This window comes from Lemur catta, chromosome 9, assembly GCF_020740605.2.
Source record: "Lemur catta isolate mLemCat1 chromosome 9, mLemCat1.pri, whole genome shotgun sequence".
Classification (NCBI taxonomy): Eukaryota; Metazoa; Chordata; class Mammalia; order Primates; family Lemuridae; genus Lemur; species Lemur catta.
Window position 1 is genome coordinate 41,884,541 of NC_059136.1, and position 17,183 is coordinate 41,901,723.

Genomic DNA, 17,183 nt, shown 5'->3' on the forward strand with positions numbered 1-17,183 from the left:
GAACTCATGAAGGGTAGAGAGAAAATTATTTTTCCTCCTCTGCACAATTTTGCCTTTAGCCTCAATCATCAGTACTTTCTTTTTCCTTCCTTCCTTCCTTTCTTCTCTTTTCTTCTAGGCTATTCCAGGCTTAGGCTGAATTCTATCAATGATCTTAGTGACTGGAGAGATGTGGTTAATTCCTGTCTGGATGTGGATCTATTCTCTGCTGTAGACCCCAAATTCTCTCTTCATGGCCATTGGGACAAATGTCTCAGCTACTGTCTCCACTGGAGGATGCGATGATCACAACTACCCTTGAGCAACTGGGAGGATTAAAAAGATAATATACATAAAACTGCTTTGTATACTGCACAATGTTATATAAATATATTTTCAAAACAAAAGAGAAAGAAACAGGGCTTTATGAAGCGTTCAAATTGTTGAAGTACTCTGACTAAAGCTCTAAAAGAGGAAATTATCCACCCAGACACAGCAGCAGTAGCCTGATTAGCCAGGGTCAGCTGCTGCAGCTGTGAGCAATTTACCCACGTGACTATCTGCTTTCCATCTCCCCCCACTGAAGGGGGCTAAGATAGCTAGAGGGCAGCAAAGGCAGTTGGGAGAGGTATGTGCATAAAGAAGTGTGTTCATCCCATTTGCAAAGGTTACACAAAAATCTCAAGGTCCCTGGTCCTTGTTTGGGGAAATGGAATCTTGTAGATTTTTATGGACTAACAACTTTGATAATTGCAATATCTGCCAGGCTGTATGAGCTGATGCAATAAAAAAGTGGAGAATTTTTTTCCAAGTCTAATGGGGTTTACAATTAGCATCCTATCTTCTTTAGTGGTTAAAAGCACAGGCTCTGAAGCTTAGACTGCCTTGATTTGAAACCTACCACTCACTAGCTCTCATCTTCAGCAAGTTACTGAACCTCATCTCAAAAATGAGAATGATTATGATACCTAATTCACAGAATTATTGAAAGGAATAAATGAGTGAGTAGAGTGCTTAGAACAGTGGCTGGCATATAGTAGGGGCTCTATTAATTTTAAGTGTTTAGAGTTGATCAAGTCATGTACAGTAGCTGGCATTTGAGAGCCATAAAAGGTAGATGCTGCGTTAAAAACATTTGCCAAATGCAATCATTTAATTCTCCCAACAACTTTGTGCAGCAAAGAGTTACTATTGAAGTTTCAATACAAAAGGCCTGGCGCATGGCTACTATCTGGGAACCTGGCTTTTGGAAGGTTCCCCAAGTTACTGTTAATAACTGATAAGGGGACTTTGGCCACCTGGGGCACTGAATTGTGCTGTATCAGTCTCCCTAGAATGTACAAACAGTGTGATTTATGAAGAACACCTGTTTTCTTTCTGAGAGTCTGGCTGGCAGTTGTGGCTGGGCAAGCAGGCAGCATGTACCTACAGGAGCAGTCCCCAGTAGAGACCTTGGGCTCTGAGCCACACGCGGGCTTCCCTGGGCAGAGACATTGCTCATGTGCTCCTGCAGTTCCCTGTTGAAGGAAAGAGACCGTTCCGGGGGGGCCCCTCCTAGAGGGAAGATCACAGGAAGCCTGTGCCTGAATTTCTCTACCCTTCGCTTGATGTGTCTTTTTCTCTTACTGATCCTACTGTGTATCCTTTCACTGTAATAAATCTTAGCCATGAGTACAAGTATACGTTGAGTCCTTCTAGTACAACACCAAACATATGGATGATCATAGGATCCGCAAAACAAACTCTCAAAGGTAAGTAATGTGACTCGAATTTCATAAATTTGAAAATCTGAAAGTTAAGAGATATAGACATGGTCACTCAGTAGGTGATGGAGCTGGGATCTAAATCCAGTCGATCTCCCTTCAAAGAAGTTCATTTCATCATGCCAGGAACTCAAGCACATACGTTCCGGGCCCAGGCAAGCTTCTCTGTAAGGCACAAGGCCTAGTAGCTACTGGTCAGCTATGGAAACTTGGGAAAACATCTTAAAGGATCTGAACCTCAGATTTCTTCACTATAAAACTGTTAATAATACCAATGTCCTAAAATTTCTGTGAGGATTTAATAAGATTATATACATAAGTCATATGTGTGAAGAATATACATATTAAATATGCAATATATTAAAATTTATAAGTCTTTAGCCTAGTGCCTGGTACACAGTACATGCCAGCAAATTAAAAAACTAGATAAATATGCACATATAAATATGTATATATACAAGTACACACATATATACATAAATATGCATGCAAGTTAATTTCTCATCTAACAAGTTCTGCCTTGATTACAGAGCATCATTTACCAATCATAGATGGAGCTAGCTAGGATTTCATAAGTGGGCTGGATTTTTAACATCTACTGGTTTCAATCTAGGGAACCACTTTTATCCAGAAACCTTCTGCTGAAAGCCTAAAGGCTATCTTTAATGTTTAACCTATGAAATTAATTAGTAGCCAGACAATTCAGAGCTTTGCTTAAGACACTAACCAGTACTTATCACAGATGTGGTGGTTGTATTTTTATAACTCCAAGTTAGAACCTGTGATCTAGCAGTGAATTGCACTGTTGGGAAACTGGAACCCCAGCTTCTATACAGAGACTATTCAATCCTCCTAAAACCACGGAAAGTATACTTCTGTGGTTGAGATTTGTTATCAATAATATGATGTACATTATACCTTTTTGACATTTATGTTCATAGCATTACAAAATGGCACTGTAATCGAAGTGTAATTACTCATTTCTTGGAAACCCATTTGGCAACCATTCATGGCATCTTCTGTCTTCTCTCTAAAGTCGAGGATATGGTGTGAGTCAGTAGTAGGATGAGGCTGGCTTTCTCCTAGAACTTGGTATCTGAATTTTTCTGTCTAGAGCAAAGATGACAGAATCAACTTTAACCCAAATATGCCATTTTTCACCCCAGTCACTCCATCTAACTGCAAGTTCACACTTACTAGCAGTAATATCCATTTGGACCTTACTACCTGACTGGCCTCAAACAAATTGTTTATCCTATTGGTGCCTTCATTTCCTAATCTGTAAAATGATGATAATAAGCATACCTATTACACAAACCTAGATGGTATGGCAAACAAAACAAAACAAAACAGAACACCCAAAAACCAAAAAATGAAAAAAACCCACAAAACCAAACAAAAAAAGAATAATACCTAGCCTACAGTTAACAATACTGTATTGTACATGAAAAAATTTGTTAAGAGTAAAATGATTAGAACAATGCCTGGCACATTGTATAAAATAAATGAACAAATAAAATATATAGTACATCTTCTGCTGTTCTCTAACTGCTTCTCTAACCATCTTACGGTCCCAACAAGACTATGAACTGTTTAAGGCCAGGGACCACACTGGCACTATGCTTTCCTGTCCATCTTCCCTTCCTCAGTGAACTTAACCAGCACCTGGCATATTAGGTCAACAGACAGTTGTGAGTCCAGTCATGGCAGAATTGAACAGGAGAAACACCCTGGAATACACTGAGTGCGGCTCCAACTAATACCTCTGGCTCAGTGGCTTTCAAAATATTTGACCCTAACACACCGTAACAAATAATTTTTAGGTTGCAACCTCATACACACCTCAATATGCTTATATGTTTATACAGTATATATCTAACTGAAATAAATATTTTGCAAAACAATACTTATTCTTACAACATAAAATATGCTCTAATCATATATAATTATACCTAGTTCATTGCCTTTCAAACTTTAATGTGCATCCGAATCACTTGGGGGTCAGATTTAACAGAACATGGGTAGGTTCAGAGAGTCTGCTTGTCTATCACACTTCTAGGTGACACCACGTGATCCCACACCACACTTTGAGTAGTAAGAGTCTAGTCTAGTCTATTTAAAACTTTATTTTGAAAAGCTGGGAATGGTTCTCTAATTTTATTTCATGACCCACTAAAGTGGTTGCAATCTGCAGCTTGTAAAACACCGCTCCAAATAATTTCTAAAGTTTCTTTCATCTCTATAATCCTGCTGTTATCTTCCTAACCTTGGGATAAAATTCCTGGACCTGGGTTTAAATGGGGTTAGCGGAAGGAGCTCACAAAAAGTCAAGGCTCATCTTGCACACTGACTCTCACGCTGAAATGCCTGCCTGGTTCCCAGCCCTTTCTTCACCGTCTCAAGTATACACCTTGCAGCTGATTGAGCACTTCCTAAGAGTAGGGCACTGAACCAAGTACTCTGTATCTACTGCATTTACTCCTACCACCCCCTTATGAGATTATCCCCATTTTACAGAAGACAGAAGGAAAGCAGCTAATAATGGGTGGAGCTGGGATTCCAGAGGCTGTGCTCTTGTGACAGCCAGCCTCCACGGTGGCTCCAATGATCACTGCCCCATGGTATTCACGCTCTTGTGTAGCCCTTTCTCACGCTAAATAAGGCTGACCTGGTAATCAATAGATTAATGAGGAAATAATAGTATGTGACTTCCAAGGCTCATTTAGAAAGAAACATGGTGGCTTCTGTCTTTCATTCTCTTGGATCAAGCTCTCTCTGGAAGAAGCCAGGGTGCCACATCATGAGAATTCGCAAGCAGCCTTGTAAAGAAGTCCACATAGCGGTGGACTGAGGCCTCCTGCCAACAGTCAGTACCAATGGTCACGTGACAAGCGAGCTGTTGTGGAAGACTCTAGACAACTGTAGCCCCAGTTGACACCTTGTCTGCAACCTCCTGAGGGATGTCAAGCCAGAATCATCCAGCTAAGCTTCTCCCAAATTCCTGACCCATAGAAACTGTGTGAGATTAAAAACATTTATTATTGTTTTATACCATTATGTTTTTGGAGTAACGTGTTATACAGCAAAAGAAAACTACACTTGTCCCTCAGTGCCATGGGGGATCGGTTCTAGGACCGCCCTTGGATACTAAAATCTGTGGATGCACAAGTCCCTGATATAAAATGGTGTAGTATTTGCATATAACCTGTGCACATGCTCCTGTATACCTTAAATCATCTCTAGATTACTTATAGTACCTGATACAATGTGAATGCTAGGTAAATAGTTGTTATACTGTATTGCTTAGGGAATAATGACAAGGAAAAAAGTCTGCACATGTTCAGTACAGACATAACTTTTTTCCCAAATAGTTTCCATCTGTAGTTGGTTGACTACATGGATGTGGAACCCACAGATACAGAGGGTCAAATGTAATACAGTTCTTAACCAATAAGTTATATTGCATCACTATAATTCAACCTTATAAGGAAAGCGAACCTTTTATGAAGGCCCTTTGGAATAACTCTTCCCTGTGGCAGCTTGTACTGCGGTTCAGGAAATTTTCATTCTCCCCTCACAACCAGCCTTGTGGAAGGCATCTACTGCCCAAGTCCATGAGTATTAGACCCGATTACATGACTTTGTTTAGCCAGCTGGATGTGTAGTTGTGATGTTATATCACATTGAGCAAAAGATTTTTGAGGCACTATAAGAATCTGCCTGCCCTCTTTAGCTTCTGCAGTCATCTGTGAAAACAACATACTACAGACAGTGGATATCCCTTTAGCCTGGGTCCCAGAATGAGAAGGCATGGAATACAGACCTGAACTTGCCCCTCAGCCTGGAAACAAGCCACGGTGAACCCAAGCAGAGGTGCAACTGACTTACAGACTCATGAGTGAGAAGTCAGTGCTGTTATTGTAAGACATGAGATTCAGGGTTTTTGTTATTGCAGCAAAAGTTGACCGATACACTCACCATGCTGTATGATGCCATGCTCCATAAGCCGGTGACAAAGCTGCTCTGCCTCTTTCCTTGTAGTGGCCTCACCTTCCTGAACCAGCCAATCCAGGAATTCAGATGCCATGAAGGTGCGCTCATACTTGACTCCTTCCTCCTCTCTGGGCTGCAGGAGTGTGTTTTCTGGGCTCATCAGCCTGGAAGGAAGAAAGGGGAAAAGAAAAATAAACCAAGCCTACACAAAAGGAAAACAGCTCATTTGAAATCCTACATCATAGGCTTCTGTTAAGTATCACAGCAAAGTTGTCAAACAGACAGATGTGGCTGTCATGTGCTGTCACACATTTGATTTCTAAGAGGAGGATCTGCTTCAGAAGTGAACAAGATGCATTTTCTCCTGGTAATTAGCAAAAACTGGAAATGCAATCCAAAACTGTACCATTAGCAGACTGCATTCAAGCTAGCAATCTCAAAAAGTATTATAATTTACTGATCATGCCCTACTCTACCTTTCTAAAAAAGTTAGTATTTCTTTCCTAAAGGCATTATGTCATTTCCCAAATCATTGTGCCAATAAGAAGACTACTGCTGTGGACTGAGTGTTTATGTCCCCACAGATTTCATATGTTGAATCCCTAGTCCCTAATATGATGGTATTTGGAGATGGGATGCCTTTGGGAAGTCATGAGAGTAGAACCCTAATCATGGAATTAGTGCCCTTATAAGAAGAGCCTCATTTTTCTCAAGAGTATCATGGTATCATCATCCAACTATTGTTAGAATCATAGGTGAGTGTGAGTGAAACAACTTTACAATACAATGCACAGTATATACAAAGTGTTACACTATGTTAAGTAATCATTGTGCCTACATCAAGGCATGATGATGCTTTCTCTCTCTCTCTGCTCTCTCTCTCTCTCTCCATGTGTGGACATAGCAAGAAGACAGCTATCTGCAAACCAGAAAGCAGGTCTTCGGATCTGCTGGCACCTTGATCTTAGACTTCCCAAACAAATGTTTGTTGTTTAAGCTACCCAGTCTATGGTAATTTTTGTTATAGCAGCCTAAACTGACTAAGACAACTACTTAGTCACTCCTTTACAATCTTCTCATACCATATAGCTTGCTTCTCATACCAATATTCCCAAGCATTGCTCAGCTCCTCTGGATTCTGCCCTTACATCTCCAAAATAGCTCCCATGGGGGCCATGGGTATTCTCCTGTGCATCCATATACGATGCCATATGACATAACTCCAAGTCCTCATTTCGGTTGACCTTAATACCATTAGGTGCTACTGACCACTACCCTCAGCCAGAGGGATGTCACACTCTATTGGTTTCCCTCCTGTCCCTCTGCTCCTACCTCTTCCTCAGCTATCTTTGTGTTGGCTCCTCTTCATCTCCCTGGACTTCAAAGGCTGGAATTCCTTGGCTTCAGTCCCCAAATACCTCTTTTCTCATTCCACAGTCTCTTGAGTGAGCTCTTTCATCCCCATGGGTTCTGTCACCATCCATTTCCCAAGGATTCCCCAATTTAAATCCCCAGACCAGGCCTAAACTCCCAACACCAGACCTTTGCATCCATACAGACAGCTGAAAGACACCTCAGAATCAACAAGCCCAAAACTGAACTCATATTCTTGCCCCCAGACCTGGTAGTCCTGGCCAGTCAGTGCTTCCATGCCTAGCCAGAAAAGGAAGCCTGTCCTTGACGTCTCCCCTTCCTCATCCCCTGCCCAGGCTGTCAGTACGAACTGTCAATTTTATCTCCTGAATCTCTCTCGGGTATGTCTAGGCCTTCCCATCTCAGGCACTGCCACTACCTTAGTCTAAAATACCAATAGCTTTAACCTAGATGACTAGTTTTCTTAATGGGACTACACTATGCATCCACTCTTGTTCTCAACCCAATATTGAGCACCTAAGTCCAGACATAGCAATTAAATGATGTTTTTAAAATTCAAGCCTAATAACGTCTAGCCTCAGTTGAAAATACACTTTGATGGCTTCTCATTGCTTTTAAGATAAAGACCAAAATCCTTTACATGGGCTATAACACATGCATGCTTCTGCCTCCTGTCCCATTAGAGCTGCTCTCACTTCATATCTCTCTGTGCTCCAGAGATGCTGATCTTCTGTCAGTTCCTCATGCTCAGTCTACCATAAGGCCTTTGAATATGTCATTACCAAGGCTGGCATGGTCTCTCCCTCTTCTACCCACGATTTCCCCACTTCTCAGGCCTATGTAACTCCCTGTTCTTTGCACCTCAGCTATGGTCAGGTCTCTACTAAGCCATCTCATTGCTCCATGGACAGTTTTTATCAGATTAAGGACTACTCAATTATAGGTTCCCACAGGCTAGAGTCCATGTTTGCCCATAAAACTTTGTTAAATGAAAAACGGAACCTTATAAAATACCACAGTCATTGTGCCATCTTCCTCTATAAAACTATTTCTGATGAGTTCCTATCATGAAACATGAAAGTTTGGCTCTCTCTTTTAAATATCTTCCTCTGAAACTAACAATAATATGCAATACAAAATGAACTGTTTCATTCTACAATAGGAAGAAACCTTGGAGATCATTGTAGTCCAACTCACTCTTCATCCACATAAGAAAAATGTATTTCTTATCCAAATGAGGAAAATTAAAGGACAGCATTCAGTGTAGCAGGAAGGAAACTTGCTCAAGCTCATGGAAACATGCACTTTATACTTGTCTACCAATCATTTCATTTGGAGGTAATTAAACCTGGGTACCTGAATGCCATAGGATGTTCATTTTGAATGCTGTTTGACTTAGAGCCCAACCATGCTGTACAAAGAACACTGCACTAGGAATTAGAAGATTTAAGTTTATCTTCAATGGGTCACAGTCACTTTGAGACATAAGGCAAGCCATTTTTCTTTGTTTCAGCCTCATTTTTCTCAAGAGTATCATGGTATCATCATCCAGCTATTGTTAGAATCATAGGCGAGTGTGAGTGAAACAGCTTTACAATACAAGACAATTCACAGTATATACAAAGTGTTACATTACGTTAAGTAATTGTTGTGCCTACATCAAGGCATGATGAATTTCTGCCTAATAGTTATGAACTGATGAAAATGGGATTCCTTCAAGCTCCCTCTGCTCTTCCTAGAAGAATCATCAAAGTTTAACTTGAAATCCATGGACGGGACATAGGATTAGACAACAGGAGACTTGGGACCCAAACACCCTTCTGCCACAAACTAGTCAGGTAACTTCTCACTGCTTCAGTGTCTCTGAGCATGTATTAAATGAGGAAAATAATAATACCTGCTCTTTTCCCTTCACTGGATTGCGGTTATTATCAAAAATATTTTTAGGGAAAGAAGTTCTAAGTATATAAATGTATACTTTTATGTTAAGAGTATTTACAAAAAAGCTATTAGCATATAAACCAAACTCATTTAAAACCTTATTCAGCATGTAACAGGAGTCGCTAAAAAATCTTATTTAGATCTTTTCCTATGTCAATCATCCTCAGCACTTTAATCCATATTTAGAATTAGCCATCAGGCTGTTTTCCCAGAGTTAGTAACAGCTAAGTTGGTGTGAGCAATAAGCATTCTATTTAATGTAATAATGGACAACTCTTTCTTAGAAGGTGCAAAGAACAACCACCACACACGTCAACACAAGGGACAGAAACATAACTCTACAGCAGATTATGTGCAAAGGTGGCCACAATACCTCCTCTCATACTTCTTTCCAGTGTGACTTCACTGCTTCTTTCACCAAGAATGAGTCCATTTCAACTTCCCTTGAACCTAGGCTGGCTTTGTGATTTGCTCTGACCCACAGGATACAGCAGAAGTGACATTATGTAACTTCTAAGGCAGGGCTTTAAGAGGCCTTGCAACTTCCGCCTTCTCCCCCTCGAATGCCCTCCTGGGACTGCCGTGTAATCGAGTAGGTCCAGCCTCCTGGGGGAGAAGAGGCCACCAGGAGAACCACGGTGCCCAGGCAAACAGCAGGCAGCAGCTCTCAGACATGTGAATGAGGCCATCCTGGACCTTCCTGCCCAGCTGACCCTCCAGCAACCATACAAATGAGCCCAGGCAGAAGCAGTAGAAGAGCTGTCCTGCGACCCACAGAATCAGAAGAAAGAATACATCACTATTGTTTTACACTACTAAATCTTAGGGTGATTTGTTTTGCAGGAATAGATAACCGGGACACATTCAGATCAAGGGACAGTGGCAAAAATATGTGAAACTCTGCACACAGAGACATACCACACAGCTCAGAAAGTACCAAAGGAATGAAGGACGCACGAAGGAAGTTCCTGGAAATAACTTACATAGAATAAATCCACGTGGAGCTAGACCTAGGAACCTGAATTAGCGATGGGACTCCAGAAGAGAGAATGGAAAGACCCGTGTGTGCCCCAATAAGGAATAACCCCATTCCTTCATTTCTTTTGACCCACAGATAAGGTATTTGGGGGTGAAAATAGAGAAAAAACTAGCCACCTAGTCTCCTGGTTTTAGACATTACTTCCTCTAAGACATTTCTGAATACTACATTTCTGGGCTACGTACCACTTGTCAGAGCCGTAGGGGAATCACCTGCTCACTTGACCATAAGCTTTTTGAGACCAGAGTCCCTGTTCATGAGGTTTACAGATGTTTTCTCGCACGATAAGTTTCCAAAAAGCATTTGCTGAATGAACTTATTTCTATGCATTCCCCTGCTATACATCATTATGCAACTTTATATTAAAAATGACCTCCTGAGGATGACCCGGGGTGGAGACGAGGCGAACCAGGGCAGTTCTTGCACAGCTGACAGTCTCCATTTAAGACACAGACACAGACTCTTGGCTTCTAACCACCCTGCCCTTCAAACTCAGTGATTTTCCTTTCAGGGAGTAGGAAGGACAAGTTAATGGGGTTAATTTGTGTCACTTCTTGTAACCAGAAACATGACCCGCCAGCCCTCTCGAGCTCCTGCTAAGTAGCTGGTGGCCTCCGGACAAGTGGCTGGTGAGCTGCGTCTGCCAATGTGTGCTTTGGGAATGAGGCCAGCTGGCAGGCCTGCCTGGATTGGCTGAGTTTGCCTTTAAACCCTGCCCCGCCGCCCTTAGCACTTCCTCGCTTCATTTCCCCTTATAATCAAGTCTTGTCCCCAGCCAGGTTCCTCTCTTCAAGACCAAATCTTTCCTGGGATTTGATTTTAGGATTTATATGCAGTCACAGTGTTAAAGCAAGAATTTCCCAGCCTGAGCAAAAGTGAGTCCCTGTCTCTAGAAAAAATAGAAAAATTAGCCAGGTGTGGTGGCGTGCACCTGTACTCCTAGCTACTCAGGAGGCTGAGGCAGGAGGATCTCCTGAGCCCAGGAGTTTGAGGTTGCAGTGAGCTATGATTATCCCACTGCACTACAGCCTGGGTGACAGAACAAGACTCTGTCTCAAAAACAAACAAACAAAAAAACCAAAAAAAAAAAACAAAAAAGAATTTGACTTAGTACTGGTTTCAATTTTCTTTTGCTATGTAACAAGCTACCCCTAAACTTGGTGGCTTAAAATGAACACCATTTAATTATATCTTAATATTCTATGCATTGCCTGGGACTCCACTGGGCAGTTCCTCTATGGCTGTAGCTTGGGGTCACTCACAACTGATGCAGATGGTGGCCAGAGCCAGATGGCTGGCTCCACGGTGCTCCTCAATATAGCTTCTTTCTCCAGTAAGGCAGCCTGGACATCATACAGTGATGCGGGTCTCAAGGAGGAGGTAGCAGACGCTGCCAGGATGGCTGCTGCTTCTCCTCCTCCTCCTCACCATGCCCCTCCCCAGTCCTCTTCCTCCTCCTCTTCCTTTCAGATTTATTCTGATATAATTTACATACCATACAATTAATCCATTTAACACACACAAATCAGTAGCTTGTAATACATATAGAAGTTGTGCAACCGTCTCCATGATCCACATTAGAACACTTTCATCTCCCCAATAGGAAATCCCAATCTAGTAATAGTCATTCCCCATTTCCCATCCCCACAGCCCTAGGCAAACACTAATCAATTTTCTGTCTCTGAATTTGCCTATTCCAGATATTTCATATAAATGGACTCATACAATATGTGGTCTATTGTGACTCTTTCACTTACCATAATATTTTCAAGGTTCATCCATGTTGTAGCATGTCTGAGTATTTTATTCCTTTTTATTGCCAAATAATATTCCATTATATGGATATACCACATTTTGTTTATCTATTCATCAGTTGGAGAACATCTTTCCATCTTTGATTATTATGTATAATGCTGCTACAAACATTCATATACAAGTTTTTTATGGATATATATTTTCATTTTTCTTCGATATGCACCTAGGAGTGGAATTTCTGAGTTACATGGCAGCTCTGTTTAGCCTTTTGAGGAACTGACAGAGTGTTTTCTGAAGTGGTTTCACCATTTTACATTCCCACCAGTAAAGTATAAGGGTTCCAATTTCTCTACGTCCTTGCCAAAAATTGTTGTCCTGTGTTCTTTTTTATTATAGCCATCTTAGTGGGTGTGAAGTGGTATCTCACTGAAGTTTGATTTGCATTTCCCTGATGGTTAAGGACATCGAGCATGTTTTCATTTGCTTATTTTCCATTCGTATAACTTCTTTGGAGAAATGTATATTCAGATCCTTTGCCCATTTTTCAGTTAGGTTAGTAATCTTTCTATTATTGAATGTTAAGGGTTCTTTACCTGCTCTGGACGCAAGTCCGTCATCAGACACGATTTGTAAATATTTTCTCCCATTCTGTGAGTTGTCTTTTCACTTTCTTGGTGGTATTGTTTGTAGCACAAAAGTTTTTAATTTTGATGTAGTACAATTTATCTATTTCTCTATTTTGTTGCATGTGCTTTGGGCATCACATCTAAGAAACCAGTGCCTAATTCAAGCCTATGAAGATTTGCTCCTATGTTTTCTTCTGAGAGTACTAAAATTTTAGCTCTTAAATTTAGTTCCATGACCCATTTTGAGTTAATTTTTATATAAAGCATGAGGTAAGAGTCCAACTTCATTCTTTTGTATGTGTATTTTATCCAGTTGTCCCAGCACCATTAATGAAAAGACTCTTTTTCCCCCCATTGAATTATCTTGGCACTCTTGTAAAAAATAAATCAACCATGCCACCCTTATTAACCCCTAGGCTCAGAAGTCCCAGGATGTCACCTGTCCTGAATTATATGGGTTAAAGTAGTCACAGACAAAGGCCAGGCTCAAATGGAGGGGACATACATGCCAGCTCTTCATGGAATGAGCAATGTAATTCACATAGGAAGAGGTGGAAACATTTGTAGCCACCATTGGAGATGACCTACCATACTGCTTTATTTTAGGCAGCTAAAGGGCAATTTCAATATTTATGGCTCATTCACAATTTTGTGTTGTCTCTTCCTTATTTATTTAATATTTTTTTATTTTACTTAAACTATTGAGTAGTTTTAAAAGCATGAGAACCAAAGTCAGACAAACCTGGCTTCCAATCCTAACTCTGCACGATTGTTAGCAATAGGACTCTGCTTCTCTGTGTGCAAAATGGGGATGAAAATGGTGACTACTTGGGGAGTTGTTGTGCAGCTTAAATGTGACAATGCATGAAAAGCTTCAGTTATGGTGCCTGGCACACCATAAACACTGAATAAATTTTAGCGATGATGATGATGATGATGATGACCATGACTATAAATGTTTTATAGATGGAGCCATTATGAGAAAAAAAATCGAATGCCTTTCTTTGTGTCTAAATGAATTAAGATTCCTTACATCTTTCAACAGACAAGAATAATTCCATTTTAATCAGTCATCAGAAGTGTGTATAATGCTCTGAAACATCTTATATTTTATGAAACAAATTTATTTTTAGTTGACATTTTTATATGCTGATCTATAATCATGACATAAAGCCATGTAAGTTGTTAAGCATTAACAATACTTGCCTCCTGTAAGCGCAGGTTTTGACTGCAAACTGATTTCAATCTTTCCTGGATCTCTATCTGAGTCAGATTTCCCAGACTCCTGTTAACCTAGAGGGAAGGCAGCATCACAATAGAAGGAACTGCTACATTTAGGGGCCAGTACAGGAATAGAAATAAGCTGATAACGATCTCCTTGTACATTGAAAAAAAATTCAAAAGAGCTGAGAAGGCCCTATATAACGTGGGAATATACGTGAATGGTGTACAGGAGCAAATGCCAGGGAGGGAGATAATAGGGGCTATGAGGCACAGGCCAAAAAGATGTTTTAGAATTTAGAGAGAAGGCTTTAAAAAAAAAGGTCATGCATTAATATGATAAATTATTCCAAAAAACAAAACATAAAACTCTATACACATGATAATCATTATCTGGCCTTAAAAATTCATTCACCTGGCCGGGCGCGGTGGCTCACGCCTGTAATCCTGGCACTCTGGGAGGCCGAGGCAGGTGGATCGCTTGAGGTCAGGAGTTCGAGACCAGCCTGAGCGAGACCCCGTCTCTACTAAAAATAGAAAGAAATGATCTGGCCAACTAAAAAATATATATAGAAAAAATTAGCCGGGCATGGTGGCGCATGCCTGTAGTCCCAGCTACTCGGGAGGCTGAGGCAGTAGGATCGCTTAAGCCCAGGAGTTTGAGGTTGCTGTGAGCTAGGCTGACGCCACGGCACTCACTCTAGCCTGGGCAACACAGCGAGACTCTGTCTCAAAAAAAAAAAAAAAAATAGGGGCTCCTTGTGCAGTGATACAGGTTGCTCACTGCTCAAGGGAACCTGGCTTCCAAGGAAGGCTGAAATCCAGCCCCAGCCCCTCATGGCCAATCCTGTGTGGAGGCGAGAGGGGCTGCATCAGCCTGAAGGGAAGGGCAGGGCAGAAGGAGCCTGGCTCTCATGCCCGTAAAGCTGCTAAATGATATAGTGGGACTCTGCTTTAAAGGCACAGATTAGGTCCTAAGGCCTCTAGGAAAGTATCCCAACTAAGAAGCAACCCACACAGGTCTTGTTCTCTCTCTCTTTTTGAACTTAAAGTCAGTACCTTGGTTTTGTATATATCCTCTCAATTTTTTTTTTTACCCGGAGCCACACCCAAGAAGCCTTGAGCAAGTGGACTTCCCTCTCAATTTTTAATGTACTATTTTTACCCCTTTAGCTAAACTAGAAGCTCCTGAAGGGCAGATACCATGTCTTAAATATTTTTATTTCTTAGATAACTGAGCCCTGGGAACAGGTACACATTAGCTGTTCAACTAATATGCTCTTCTAATCAACTGACTGAAAACTAAGCAAAAGTAATGGAGAGTGTTATCTGTCTTTGAAGGATAAAATCCCTTCCTCTTTGTTCTTTTAAATTAGCTGGAAGAAAAACAGAGAACTGTTTAGTGATGATCTTATGCTCTGAAGAGGCTGACGTTCTGGGAACCAAGCTGTAATTTTCACATTCCCCATAGTTTTTAAGGTTGTATTAAGCACTCAGTTTCAGAATTTGAATCAGCTTTAGACAGAAGCCAAGTGCGAATTCTCAGGCCATGGCCATCCTAAAAGGCTACATTCAACTATGGTTTCATAACCACAAAATTACACAAGAAGGAGAGAAACCAAGCTCTGCTACCCTCAATTCTAAACAATTCAAACCTCTGTGAGCCTTCTCAAACAACTGTCAAGGGAATTCGGGTTCTAAAAGGCTCCTTTTAAAGGAATGATCATTATTTATTTTGGATTATTTTATAATTATTAGAAAACAGAACAATTTGCAACCAAAACAAAGAAAGAAAGGAGGGGTAAACAAAGAAATTTAGGAGGAATAAGATGAAGTGATGATGAAGAAAAATTGACGACAATGCCAATCAGGAAAAATGGATGAATATATTTAAAGAGCCAAGAAAGAGTGATAAAAAATGGAACACAATGATAAGTAGGGACTGCCTTTCTGTAGGTTAGCAAGCTAGGTGATAGCAGCACCACTTTGTCCTGCATATTTGTGGAAGCAGTGTAAAAAGGCAAGAGAAACAGTCCCTGGGCTTTATTCAACCAAGTCTTATATTGTACAATCATAGTACTCCCTCTCTTAAAATAAATTTTAAATCACTCCTTTGATACATCTATGGTCAACTTATTTTTGACAAGGGTGTAAAGGCCATCCAATGGGGAAAGGATAGTTTTTTTAACAAATGGTGAAGGGACAATTAGCCATATGCAAAGATTAAAGTTGGACCCTTCTCACACCTTATATAAAAAATAACTCTAAATAGATTAAAAACCTAAAGGTAAGAGCTAATACCATAAAACTTTTATGACCTTGGATTTGGCAAAGAATTCTTAGATATGACACCAAAAGCACAAGTGACAACAGAAAAAATAGATAAATCAGACTACAACGAAATTAAAAAGTTATATACTTCAAACAAACATACCCATAAGAAAGTGAAAAGACCACTCACAGAATGGGAGAAAATACTTGCAAATCATATGTCTTATAAGGGACTTATATCTGGAATATATAAAGAGCATTTAAGGGTCAATAATAAAAAGATAAGTGACCCAATTAAAACCGGGCAAATCAGCTAGGTGCTGTGGCTCACATCTGAAATCCCAGCACTTTGGGAAGCCAAGGCAGAAGGACTGCTTGAGGCCAGGAGTTCGACACCAGCCTGGGTAACACAGTAATACCCGATTTCTACAAAAAATAAAAAAAAAAATAGCTAGGTGTGGTGGTGCATGCCTGTAGTCCTGGCTACTCGGGAGGCTGAGGCAGGAGGATTGCTTGAGCCTGGGCATTTGAGGGTGCAATGAGCTCTGATCAAGCCACCGTACTCTAGCCTGGGCAACAGAGTGAGATCCTGTCTCAATAAAAAGGGGGTGGAGGCAAATCATCTGAATAAACCAAATAAAATATACAAAATGCCCAATAATCACATAGAAAATGTTGTGTCAAGGAACGGCAAATCAAAACCATGATGAGATACCACTTTATATCCACTAGCTGAATAGAAACAAAAAGTCAGATTATAATAAGTATTGGCAAGGATATGGATATGGGAGGGGATATAAAATAGTACAGCCATTTCAGAAAATAGTCTAACAGTTCCTGAAACCGTAGAGTTACCATACGATCTAGCCATTCCACTCGTAGGTCTATGCCCAAGAGAAAGAAAACATATCCACAGAAAAACCCGTACATGAACGTTCATAACAGCATTATTCATTATGGCCTAAAAATTAGAAACAAACCAAATATCCATGATCTGATGAAACTGAAAATGTTGTATAGCCATACAGTGGAATATTATTTGGCTATAAAAAGGAGTGAAGTATTGAAACATGCTACAACATGGTTAAGTCTTGAAAACACTATACTAAGTGAAAGAAGACAGTCACACAAGATTATATATTATACTATTACATTCATATGAAATGTTCAGAACAAAGAAATCTACAGTGACAGAAAGGAGATTAGTGGTTGCCTAGGGAT

At 40.5% G+C, this 17,183-nt stretch overlaps 1 protein-coding gene across 4 annotated transcripts in view; it reads right to left on the reverse strand.

The window, feature by feature from the left end:
* Positions 1-17,183, reverse strand: part of DEPTOR (DEP domain containing MTOR interacting protein) — a 143,833-nt gene that overhangs the window by 58,206 nt on the left and 68,444 nt on the right. For all 4 annotated transcript variants that reach the window (XM_045560845.1, XM_045560843.1, XM_045560844.1 and 1 more), the window contains one exon: positions 5,721-5,899. In XM_045560845.1, the coding sequence (XP_045416801.1) occupies positions 5,721-5,899 (179 nt within the window). The remainder of the gene's footprint in view (positions 1-5,720; positions 5,900-17,183) is intronic.